Raw genomic sequence first — 12,500 nt, forward strand, 5'->3', positions numbered from 1 at the left:
GTCATTTCCTGAACTTACCAGACTGTTTTATCTGTTCTATTATTTGCCTTTACCCTGTCTTTGCATTTTACTTTGATCCCAGTCTTGCGTGTGTGTGTGTGTGTGTGTGTGTGTGTTAGGGGTGTCAAAAATAATCGATTAAAGATGCATCGCGATGCGGACGTGCACGTTTCTGCATTGATTCACAAATGTCAAAAATCGATTATTAAAAAAAAAATATATATATATATATATAATGTCAAAAATCGATTATTAAAAAAAAAATATATATATATATAATGGAAGTACATGCAGTTGTTTATTTTAATTATGGATCATAATACAATGCAATTCCAAATGCACTTTTATTTTAAAAGTAGCCACACAGTGAGAAAAAGAGTGAGAAAAAATAAATCATGTATTGGGGAAAAAAAGTGATGCATCGATTGAAGATGCATCGAGATGCATCGATAATCGTAATCGAATCGAATCGTAGCCCTCTGAATCGTAATCGAATCGTGAGGCCAGTGAAGATTCACAGCCCTAGTGTCCACCTTATTTTTGAATGCTCCACTGTAAAAAATAATCGTGGGTACAAGGTCCAGTTTAACGTGACTTGTTGTTGCAGCTTGCCATTTCCTTTGTTATACTCTTTGGCTGCAGACCCGAATTATAAACCGTTCAATCAATTTGGTCATTCAGTGGCGTTTTACTGCCATGTAAAGTAACTATTACGCTAGCCGTTAGCATTAGCCACAGTAGCCGACTACCCACAATGCATTACGTTATCCCAGCACCCGAACGACACGGCTGTAGAGCAGAATGGCTCTGCTGTAAAATCCTCATAGACGTTTTTTTTTGTCAAGTTAAAACAGTCTATTACACCGGAAGAAGCACCCATCAGGCATCTAGCTAGAAATGGCAGCTAGAAATAAGGTGGATAAGAACTGCAAAGAGTGAGGTTGTCATGCGCGGAGCAGACATCCAGCATCTGGAGAGCAGCTGTAGAGCAGGGGAGGCTTATCCCAGTAGCCTGTTTCTGTGGAGCCAGACGACTCTCACGGAAGGGAGGGGAAGCTGGCCAGCGACATCTTACTCTCTCTATCTTCGGCTTCTGATCAGGAGACTTGATTGTTCTCCTGTTGGCTGTGGAGATGGTTAGCGGTGCTGTGGAGATGGTTAGCAGTGCTGTGGAGATGTTAGCAGTGCTGTGGAGATGTTAGCAGTGCTGTGGAGATGTTAGCAGTGCTGTGGAGATGGTTAGCAGCACTGTGGAGATGGTTAGCAGCAGTGCTGTGGAGATGGTTAGCAGCACTGTGGAGATGGTTAGCAGCAGTGCTGTGGAGATGGTTAGCAGCACTGTGGAGATGGTTAGCAGTGCTGTGGAGATGGTTAGCAGCACTGTGGAGATGGTTAGCAGCAGTGCTGTGGAGATGGTTAGCAGCACTGTGGAGATGGTTAGCAGCAGTGCTGTGGAGATGGTTAGCAGCACTGTGGAGATGGTTAGCAGTGCTGTGGAGATGGTTAGCAGCACTGTGGAGATGGTTAGCAGCAGAGCTGTGGAGATGCATGGCAGCCCTGGCAGGCAGGCAGGAGACTGGTGCAGTTTTATTCTTTCTAAATGTGCTTTTATAGCCTCTGTTACAACCCCCATTAATTACTCCTCACCCAGCACAGTGCAGGTGCTGCTGCTGGCTGCCATGGCAACGGCCCGGCTGCTTCCAGCACCGTGGTTACTGGCTGATGCCCCCACAGAATGAAATCGGTGGGGGGGGGGGGGTCCTTCTGTTTGTTGGTTGATATCTGAGAATCTGCTGATTGGTCATGACTAGTGCTGCACGATTTGGGGAAAAGGTGCGATTAGCGATTAGGGTGGACAATATTGCGATTGCGATTGTGATTGCGATATAATAAACAAGAGTTTTTTTTTTTTTTTACCTTTATTTATACAGGGGGAGTCTCACTGAGAGCAATGCTCTCTTTTTCAGGAGTGCCCTGTTCACATTCACACACACATTCATACCTGGAAGCTGACCAGTACAACCACAGTCTGATCTGCTGGCCACTGATCAGCTCCACTGGAGCAGTTGGGGTTAAGGCCTTGCTCAAGGGCACCTCAGTGGTGGTAATGAGGGAGGGGCAAGCGCTGCCTTTTCACTTTCCCCACCCAGATTTATCCTGCCGGTCCCGGGGATTGAAGCTCGCTTCTCTAACCGTTGGGCCACCACTGCCACTAGGTATCTAGGGATGTGCCGGCATGAGTTTTTGACGGTATGATAACCTTGGACAAAAATACCACGGTTTCACATATCACAGACTAAAATACATGAAATATGTTACAATTTAAAATATATTAAAACTAAAAAAATAAAACAATTTGAAATTAAATTATCTTTACAAAAAAATAAAACATTTTGAGACATTTGCCTGTCCCAAACATGTAAAAAAGAAACACCAGTCAAATAGAAACTGCACTGTGTTCACATAGAAGATGGCTCAGCAAAGTTGCAAAGTTAGTTACATGTCTGTCCAGCAATACTAATGAATGATACACCCCGTTTATTTATTTTGTAGCGACAGATGGCCTTAAACGCCACACTCACGTGACGCTTCTTGAGAGAGAGAGGTGAGAACGTGCATCTGCAGACTTTTAACGAGGGACCATGAAGGCGTCATGTGACAGGCTAGTTAGCTAGCCTGGAGGTGATGCTGCCAGTGGGTTACATGCTGCCACTCCGACGTGCTGCCACTCCGACGTTCTGCCACTCCGAAATATCGGCACTCCGAAAGGGGGTCTATATTCCCCGTTTTTCACTAACCTCTCCCAACCCCCACGCCAAACCTAACCTCCCCCTATGCCTAAACCTAACCTCCCCCAGACCCTAACCCAAAACCTAACCTCTCCCACCCCCACGCCTAAACCTAAGGTCGGCATTGCGGCTTCTAAGGTGAACGACCGCCAGTCCGAATGATGGAAGTTAACGTTCGGAGTGGCAGCATGTCGGAAAGGCAAAGGAACCCCCTGCCAGTGCTGGCAGCTGCGACAGTGTTTTGCTATCAACCTTGTTAATCTCGTTATATTCTTCATCACAGCGGGTCATCCCCACTGTGTACTTAATCGCGCACTAGTTCTGCATAAGCACCTGCAGCTCTCTCCTTATTTTACTGACGTTGTCACTGATCACACGGCTGTTTACATGCGTTTCTGAACGAACGGCTAGCTAGTTATTAGCATAGCTTGCTGTTAGCGATCATGGATGTTCTCTCTCGCCCTCTCTGTAGATAATATGTACCATGCTGCACATAACATTACTTATTTGCGGGAGTGCATGGGAGAAGTCTCCCGCTAGTATTGATGCCCAGTGTGATGGCTGAGAAACGTGTGTTTGCTGCGTCGCGTGTAACGTTAGTTTAAAGGAGGCTCTCACACACACACACACACACTCAAAAAGACGTGAAAAAAAAAAAAAAATCGCACACTTTTGCGGTTATGCAATCGCACGTGCTGACATTGCGATTGCGATTGCGATTCGATTAATCGTGCAGCACTAGTCATGACTACATGTACATAATGTTTATAATGTATACTGGCCCAAAGCGTTCGTTTGTTCATCCAAGTGTCATCCATGAAATCTCAGATATTGCTGCTCAGATTTTGGAATGATGCAAATCACCTTCAGACCTGGGTCAGAAAATTATTTGAAATATGGAAATTTGGTTTAGCAAAATCAAGTACCACTTTTCTTTGGTTGGTTGGTTGGTTGGTTGGTTGGTGGGTTGGTGGGTTGGTGGGTGGGTGGGTGGGTTGGTTGGTTGGTTGGTGGGTTGGTTGTGTGTAATCTGTGCTTTTATCAGCTTGTTGGGTGTAAAAAATGTCAAACAAGCCTATAAAACATGGAAACATTGTCACTTAGTTGTCACTTAAGACTGTTCTCACCGCTTTAGGAAAAAAGGTGTGTGTGTGTGTGTGTGTGTGTGTGTGTGTGTGTGTGTGTGTGTGTCTGACTGTGTGGCTGAAAGTCTTATTTGTTTCTGATTTGTTTTATTTCACCGTTTGTTTCACATCACTCCAGCTTTCTCTGACTCTAATAAGTACAGAGTGACAGCCAATATTACTTATTACTTATTAACTGTATTAATTACTTCTTTGTATCTAGGCAACGAATGGCAGGCAGGACAATTTCTTCACTGAAGAGCATTTCAACATGTCCAACAGTTTTGATGTTAACTCCACTTCTCCTCTCCTCTCCTCTCCTCTCCTCTCCTCTCCTCTCCTCTCCTCTCCTCTCTTCTCTTCTCTTCTCTTCTCTTCTCTTCTCTTCTCTTCTCCTCTCCTCTCCTCTCCTCTCCTCTCCTCTCCTCTCCTTTCCCCTCCCCTCCCCTCCCCTCCTCTCCCCTCCTCTCCTCTCCTCTCCCCCCTCCCCCCCCTCTCTCTCTCTCTCTCTCTCCCTGCATCAGGCCAGCCAGCTAGGTGTTTACCGGGCCTTCGTGGACAACTATGAGCTGGCTGTGGAGACGGCAGAGAAGTGCTGCCAGGCCAACACACAGTTTGCTGAGATCTCTGAGGTGAGTGTGTGTTTGTGTGTGTGTGTGTGTGTGTGTGTGTGTGTGTGTGTGTGTGTGTGTGTGTGTGTGTGTGTGGAGCGAGGCACAGCACCAATATGCTGCCAGGCTGCTGCTGGGTGAGAGACTGGCTGTAAGTGGGGGATAAGCATGAAGGCATCTGGCAACACGTGGCAGAGGAAAAAAGCACGGATCAAGATCATCACGCCCCATTTATTTATTTATTTATTTATTTATTTATTTATTTATTTATTTATTTATTTATTTATTTATTTATTTATTTATTTATTTATTTATTTATTTATTTTCTTCTCTTTCTATCAAGATGAGTCAATAAATTTGTCTTTGTGATATCTATTCAGCAAAAAAAAGTACAGGTTTTGAAGGGTTTTGTACCCTTTCGGTTTCCTTTCTCTCCATCAATGAAGAATCAAGTGGGTAGCCTCACATAGAAAGTTAATTAATTATTTTTTTTATAATTATTTTATTAATTAATAAACCTTAAGGACTCACTGTTTTAGATGTAGGGGCATATAGGAAATAGATTCCGGGTGGACACGAGGGAAAGCATTTGTAGTCCGGAGAGGGACCACCTCCTACTACTACAGTTGTAGTCATCACGTCACCACTGTGGACTGCACACACGCTCCATTCAACAATGAACTACTGTTGTGCTGTTTCTTTACCACGGAGATGAACAGAGAAGAATTAAATTGTGTTCTCCTCAACAGTCAGGAGAGACAAGTCAATGTCCAAGAAGCAGTGATGTGACTGACTTAAGATTTGTGTTACTGGCGATTCAATTACACTTCACAGTGTTTGAAATGGAAATCGAAGGTAGTGCTTCTCCCACTGTAAGTGACAGTATAGATTACAGTGTTGGGCAAGTTACTTTCAAAATGTAATATACTGCATATTACTAGTTACTTTCATTTGAAAGTAATAAGTTCCTTTACAATATTACTTATTACACTACTTTTGCATTACTTTTACCAAAACAACAGCAGCAGCAGAATGACATTGCCGCTCCGAAACCATCCCGAAAAATAATTTCAACCGCCTTGAAGTCAGTGTAAACAATCCAAAATTCAAAATTGTATTATTTTCCTTTGTTATTGTCATAGTGAGGGGGGGGGGGGTGTTGCATAAAAACACAGTTTGATTAGGAAAGATACAATATCTGTTTTAAATATGTGCTTTGATTTAATAAAATGTAACTCAATTTGTAACTTGAGTTACTTGACAAAGTAACTGGTATAATAGTACTGAAATCCTATAAGTAATAAGTTATATTACTGAGTTACTGCTAAAAGTAATATATTACATGTAATATGTTACCTTTGTAATGAGTTACCCCCAACACTGATAGATTACCAGTGGTGTAACTCTCCTAAAGACAAAGCAACACAGCTGCATTCCAGCCCCCTTGTATCCACCTTATGTTCAGACGCGGGGGTGGGCCAAATTCTTCCGGGTCGTGTTAACACTTCCGGCGGTCACGGCGCCAAATACGAAAGAACGTCATGAAGAAGAGAGTTGTTTTTGGAGCGGACAGTGCAGGGGGTAAAACAAAGAACGTAGCCTACTACTACTTTGAGCTCGGTACACAGCAAGCAAGCGAGTATCCACTGTTAGCCAGGTCAGATAACGTTATCGTCGACAATGACGAGCACTTTCTTGTAACATACCTGGACTCCAACAAAGAAAGCTTCAGGTGGTTTTCTCTCCTCCAAGCAGCAGCTCGAGCCATTTACGTCTATAAGACCCGCAGACGTTAACGTAATTCCCTGGAATGCGAGACTTAACGAGCCAGTTACATGGCGTTGCATTCTTAGACATTGCCGTTTGCTTTTATTTGGTATGTTACATACAATTGGCTAAATTATTAGTTAATTCAGAATTAGATGATATTGGAGCAGCCAGCCATTTTCTTTTTTTTTTGCCGGAAGTCGTCACACGACCACAAAACCGGGTCAAATGGGCGTGGCTACATAAGGTGAATAGAGTTTAGTTCTTGGTTGGGTTTCTAGTCTGAAGGATGAGGCTGCTGCAGGGACTTCACCCGCCACTGTTCTGCTGAGGGATGTTTTTCCCACCGATGCAAGAGGAGCTACGCCACTCGACTGTAGTTACTTCAACCCACCAAGCGAGGCGCTGTGTAGTCTCTCCAGTCTGTCTCTTCCACAATCTTCTAATGCTCCAGATACAGTCTGTAGGTTACTTCAGCCCGTTACAATTTGGCCAGAGGATCGTTGTCATCTTCCAAAGAAGAAAAAAAATGCTTCAGACCGGAAGGAAGTTCCATGGTATTCGACCAATCACGACACATGTAAACAAAACCGAGGCAGGTGATTGGAGAAATGAACGGATGTCCTGCCTTAACATCTGTTTTGACCAACCCCTCCAGGAAGTGCAGACGTGTAGGCGAGAGCATTTGCAAACTGCGGAAGCCAACACGTCTCTTTTAAGAGACCAGGGGCCGGTTGCACAAAGCACTTTAAGTGAAGATTTTCCTTAAAGCCTGAGTTAAGGTGTCCATAAAATAAAATCAGTTGCACAAAACACCCTTAAATCTTCTCTCCTCAAGGTTAAACATTTTAAGGAAAACATACTGTAAGCACAAGATTTAAGGGTGTTTTGTGCAGCCGATTCTGTTTTATGGACATCTTAACTCGGACTCTAAGGAAAATCTTAACGTAATGTGCTGTGTGCAACCGGCCCCTGGCGTTGTGGGACTGTGCAGCATTTGGTAACCTTGCTTGCAAGATGGATAACCTCGCGAGATCAAAAGAGATTCTCTCGACGTAATCCATCTTGTCATGCACAGGCAGTTAGGATGATTGGCCGAACCATGGCCGGCTCGGGGCAAGTAGTGGGTACATGGTCTTTGTAGTTCTTTTCACTCGTCAACATGGCTGCCGCCACGGAAGTGACAGGCAGTCTGAATGAAATTGAATGTAACGTTCCCAATTCTATGTACCGGTATTAAATTCTAAAAAACGACCCTCAACATTTGGGAAGGCTAAGCCACACAACTAGTTCGTTATAATCGAACGTCATGCTTCGAAGGCGACTTTACGACGATGAGGACGGTGAGGACTCGATTGATTGATTGATTGCCTTTATTAATCCCACAGTGGGGAAATTTACTCGTTACAGCAGCTCTCACAGGGAAGACATAAAAAGACATAAAAACAGCTCTAAAAAATAAACACAAAGATACAGTAAAAACCAATACACACACTAAAAGATAAGAACAGCAACACTACTTACCAACAACAACCAACAATAGCAACAGCAGCAAAGGCATTAGAATGTAAAGTGCCACACTATAAAGTGCAAAACTATAGCCAGCAGCACACAATAACAATAGTTACCAATAAAAACGACAACAACAACAGTGCTATATTGTGCTGAACTATTATTGGATGTTAAAAAGTCTGACAGCCGTAGGGACAAAGGACGTGCGGTAGCGCTCCTTCTTACACCGTGGGTGTATCAGTCTGGCACTGAAGGAGCTGCTTAAGGCACCCACAGTCTCATGCAGGGGGTGAGAGGAGTTGCCCCTGATTGTCGTCAACTTGGCAAGCATCCTCCTCTCACTCACCACTTCAATGGGGTCCAGAGGGCAGCCCAGGACCGAGCCAGACTTCCTCACCAGTCTATTGAGCCTTTTCCTGACTCAATCAATGATAGACTACCACGGAGATCAGGCACAGGCACCTTCCTCCGGTCGCAAACGTGACGTCAGAGGCATGGCGATCTGATTGGTTGAAGTTAACACGCACCAGCGGTGATAGACAGATGGCTCATCCAATCACCTGCCAAGTAGCTTGGAAAAAGCGCCCGCCTCCGTCAGCGGGTTGGATTACTGCATTCCCAGATGGACTGGTTTAGTGAAACGTAATGTGGAGCTAAACCGTCCATCTGGCAGCGTCAGGTTAAGCATTTGGAGGTGTTTCTAAAAACTCAGCTGAACAGTTTAGGAGAGACAGGCATTTGTCCCCCCCGTCACAAGAACAACAACGAACGAGATGATTGGCTGATTGTATAGCATAGAGAGTCTCTAGTGTTAAACTATGCGTCATTAAGAACAGGAAGAGTTTTCCAGAGGTGATTTTCTCCCTGCGGCTGCATAGAAAGAGTCGACTTTGTGTCTTTATTAACACTTCTGTTCCTCATTTATTTGCAAAACCTCCTTCTATTATTCGCCTACGCAGCTTTCATCCTTACACCACATTTTGAATTTGAATGTCCTGAACTAAACGTTCCTATACAAATCTAACCCTAGGCAAAGTGTGTGTGTGTGTGTGTGTGTGTGTGTGTGTGTGTGTGTGTGTGTGTGTGTGTGTGTGTGTGTGTGTGTGGTTATCAGTGAAGTGGAACAGCACAGTTTCGAGCCTAGAGGTTGGTTAGTGCTTTTTCTCCTCTTCTTGATCCAAGAGCCCCTCAGCCTGTTCTTCTTATTCTCACCCCGCAGCAGAAAATATGCTCAGTCGTACCTCTGAGATAAACCATGACAGCTTAATATATTAAACATTTATCCTGTCCCCAAACTCAGCTTTCCAACTGCCTCAAGGGCCCAGAGCTGTTGTTTTTAATCTGAACCATAAGAGACCTACATTTTAAAAGCTTTCATTATAATGACCCAAACCTTATTGTGTAGGCTAGTATCACAAAATTGACCCTCTTTTTGGACGACTAATCTACTCTATGGTGTCTTATTTAGCCAATTCTATGGGGAATTAGGAAAGTTTGAGAAGCCTTAAGCTTAATTTATACTTATTAGAAAGTGCCGCTCAGCACATGGTCGCAGACGAAAAAGAAAGTGTCGCTCATGGTGTTGCATTTATACTTCAGTGAACGTTCGCCTCGGTTCAACGGTCACCTGACACTCGAATGCTATCAGTGCAGACAGTCAAGAGAAGAGAGGGAACGCACAGTGAAACCACCTCGGAGGCAAGATGTAACGTACTTGGCTGCAGCCGCATATAAACGACACACAACTCACCTCGTCTCGCTCTGGGAAATTGGTTGCGATGTTCTTTGTGATTTTCACGAAGTCATACATCAAGGACAGGCTGATAAAAATAGCGGGGACACGTTCATTCATTTGAAAACCAAAACAAGGAAGTCAAGCGCGTGCCGTCTATATAGCCAATCAGACTTGCGTGACACATTGTGACATAGTCAGTGACACTAGACATTTCACCAGGTAGCAGACACTGCTCGCCGACACTTGAAAGTGTCGACTCAAGTCCTCATTTCTGTCGGCGACCGTTTCAAGAGTGTCGGCAGACAAAGCATAAATTGGGCTTCACAGTCCCCACCAAGTATTCAGAGCCCTCTGTTCCAGCAGATCCAGATCCAGGTTTTGAAAACCTGTAGGCTCGACCCAACTTGACTGAGACAGGGCTCATTTCAGATCGGAGGTTAATTATATCTACAACAATTAACTATGAGAGACCTCAACTAAAGAAAAGACCTGGCTTGGGGGGAGTGTTTAAATGATGAACTGTAAAATAGAGCAGATATACAACTTTTTTTTTATTGGTTAGCATTAGCCTAGCTCTAGTGCAGTGATACTCACCCGAGGCTCTAGAGGCACATGTGTCAAACTCAAGGCCCGGGGGCCAGATCCGGCCCGTCGCCTCATTTTATGTGGCCTGCGAGAGCTAAGAGAGCAAAGAATACAATTTGCACAATACAATTCTTCGCAATATGGCTTAAAATAGCTATTGTTAAATGGAATAATAGTTGTAGGCTACTAGCTGCCTGTTTGCCATTGTTTTCTCTATAATTCTGCTTTCAGAGCTAGTTATTAAGTATTATTACCGTAAGTTATTACTAAAAAACAATAATAACCGAATCAGAGGCAATTATTAAATATAACACGTAGGCTAGATACATTTATATCATGTTATATTTACAACCGGCCCTGTGAGGGCAATGACACCCCTGCTCTAGAGCCACATGCGGCTCCTTTATGGGTAGTTGTGGCTCTTTTCTTAAATCCTACTTAAAAGGATTTTTTTTTTTTAAGAAAATCTCTCAGCAGCACATTTAAAGCGGACTGGGAACTTGTTTATCTTCGTATCTATGGGTTCAGCAAAATGCATCTGTTTTGTGGTAACGTACTAATTTCACAAATCAAAATGTCCGATTTGCAACAACATGACAAAATAAAGCAGCCACGCTCCAGACGGTACCGACTTTCTGACAGGTGGAGAGCTGAAGAGACTCAAACGGAACCAAACTGGTTTCAGGGGAGGACGCTTTTGGATTGTGCCTCTTGAAAAAAGTATTTTTTGTCAATGTGGCTCCTTAAGGTGCGTTCACACCGACCTATTAAAGTTTGTCGCTGGCGTCGAGTTTACATACAAAGTCAATGCAAACGAGCGATTGAGCGTATATTCGCCTGGGAGAAAAATCGCTGGGCGTCCGAGCGGCAGAGACAGAGCGACAGGGAGAAAATACGCTCGTCGCTCAAGATGAAATATTCCAACTCGAGCGAAAATACGCTGGCATCAGTCGCTCGCTGTTCAATGCTGATTGGCTGCCGTGTGAGAGCGAGTCAAGGATCACTCTGGCTTGGAACAAACCGCTGGTTTATTGTGTGGCAACAAACCGCATTGACAGGCTGACAGCTGACATGAAGTGAAGTCTGTACTACCGGTATGCAGCTCGCATTAGGAGCACGCTGATAGGCTTTAGCTTGTAAACAATGACGGTGGCTCGTAGTGGACAAACAGCATGACATTGCGTAACGTTATATCCCCCACATATATATATATTGAATCAAGCGACAGAGCGAAAAATAAATATCTCGGTGTGAACGCAGCTTTAGTAGGGCAAGGTTGAGTACCACTGCTCTAGAGTCATGAGGGCTTATTAAGCATACATGCATTCTTCATGGTTGAGGGTTTTGGGGGCCTTGTTTTGTACATTTTGTATATTTTAGAAGCATTTTGCCGTTTCTGGTGAATCCTTTTATGAGGCTGCTAGTTAGCACTGAGGCTACTGTCCAGATGCAAGACATGGAATCCATCATCGTGCGTTGTTAATGGCCTATGTAATGATGCACGACTCTGAGCAAGATGGTGGAGGAGAGGAGAATGCTGAGGTTGGCATAATTAATTGAGAACGGGGCGGCCATAACTATAGATACAGTGAGGGCTAACCAGAGGGCCTGCTCACACCACTTACAGGCTACTCTGTGTAGACTCAACCTGTTTATGTAAACATTACAACAACAACAATCTGTTATAAGATTGTTGTTGTTGTAATGTTTACATAAACAGGAAATAAAGCTCTCAAAAATATATTTCCTTGTCATCCATATAAGAGCCAGAATGATTTTGGAATGATTACCTGATCAAAATGTGGCAATAAACTTATAAATTTCAGCAAAGCCAACAAAAAATAAAGGCATAATTCTAACACAAAAAGCATTAACATTTCAGCATCTAAATAGACACGCCTTGTTTGGGCTCATTGAGTAAATAGACCAAAAAAAAAAAAAAAAAAAATCTATTAAAAAATTATGAATTAACCGATAGGTTAATCGATTATTAGCGTTGGTTAATCGAAAGTGAAATTAACCGAAAATTGACATCCCTAGTACAAGTTATCTAAATACGTCTGTCTGTGTATGTACACAGGTCATCTAAATATGAAGTATGTCTGTGTCATAACTATATGTAACTAAAATGGAAATGTATATGAATATATTAATAACTAGTGATTGTCCAAATAAAGGCTAATGTGATGTAAATTTTCTCTATCAGTAACTATAGCAGACTGTGCTGTGCTATGATGGTCAGGGTTGACCATCGACTGTGCAGGTCAGAGCTGTGCAGTGTGAACAGGAATGATCTGGAGCTGTCGTGTTCCGTGACAGATCAGACTACTGGTGGTGGGGATGTTCTCTGTACTTGCTAAGCAAACTAGTTAGCAGT

The 12,500-nt window shown here is 43.4% G+C and overlaps 1 protein-coding gene across 1 annotated transcript in view; it reads left to right on the forward strand.

Annotated features, from left to right (window-relative positions):
• The window catches only part of LOC310795316 (breakpoint cluster region protein-like), a gene marked incomplete at both ends in the record, with an annotated part of 97,182 nt that overhangs the window by 19,292 nt on the left and 65,390 nt on the right, over positions 1 to 12,500 (forward strand). Inside the window, one exon of the mRNA XM_083657366.1 lies at positions 4,438 to 4,545. Within this exon, the coding sequence (XP_083513492.1) occupies positions 4,438 to 4,545 (108 nt within the window). The remainder of the gene's footprint in view (positions 1 to 4,437; positions 4,546 to 12,500) is intronic.

Source organism: Poromitra crassiceps (genome assembly GCF_964638095.1).
Source record: "Poromitra crassiceps genome assembly, chromosome: 21".
NCBI lineage: Eukaryota > Metazoa > Chordata > Actinopteri > Beryciformes > Melamphaidae > Poromitra > Poromitra crassiceps.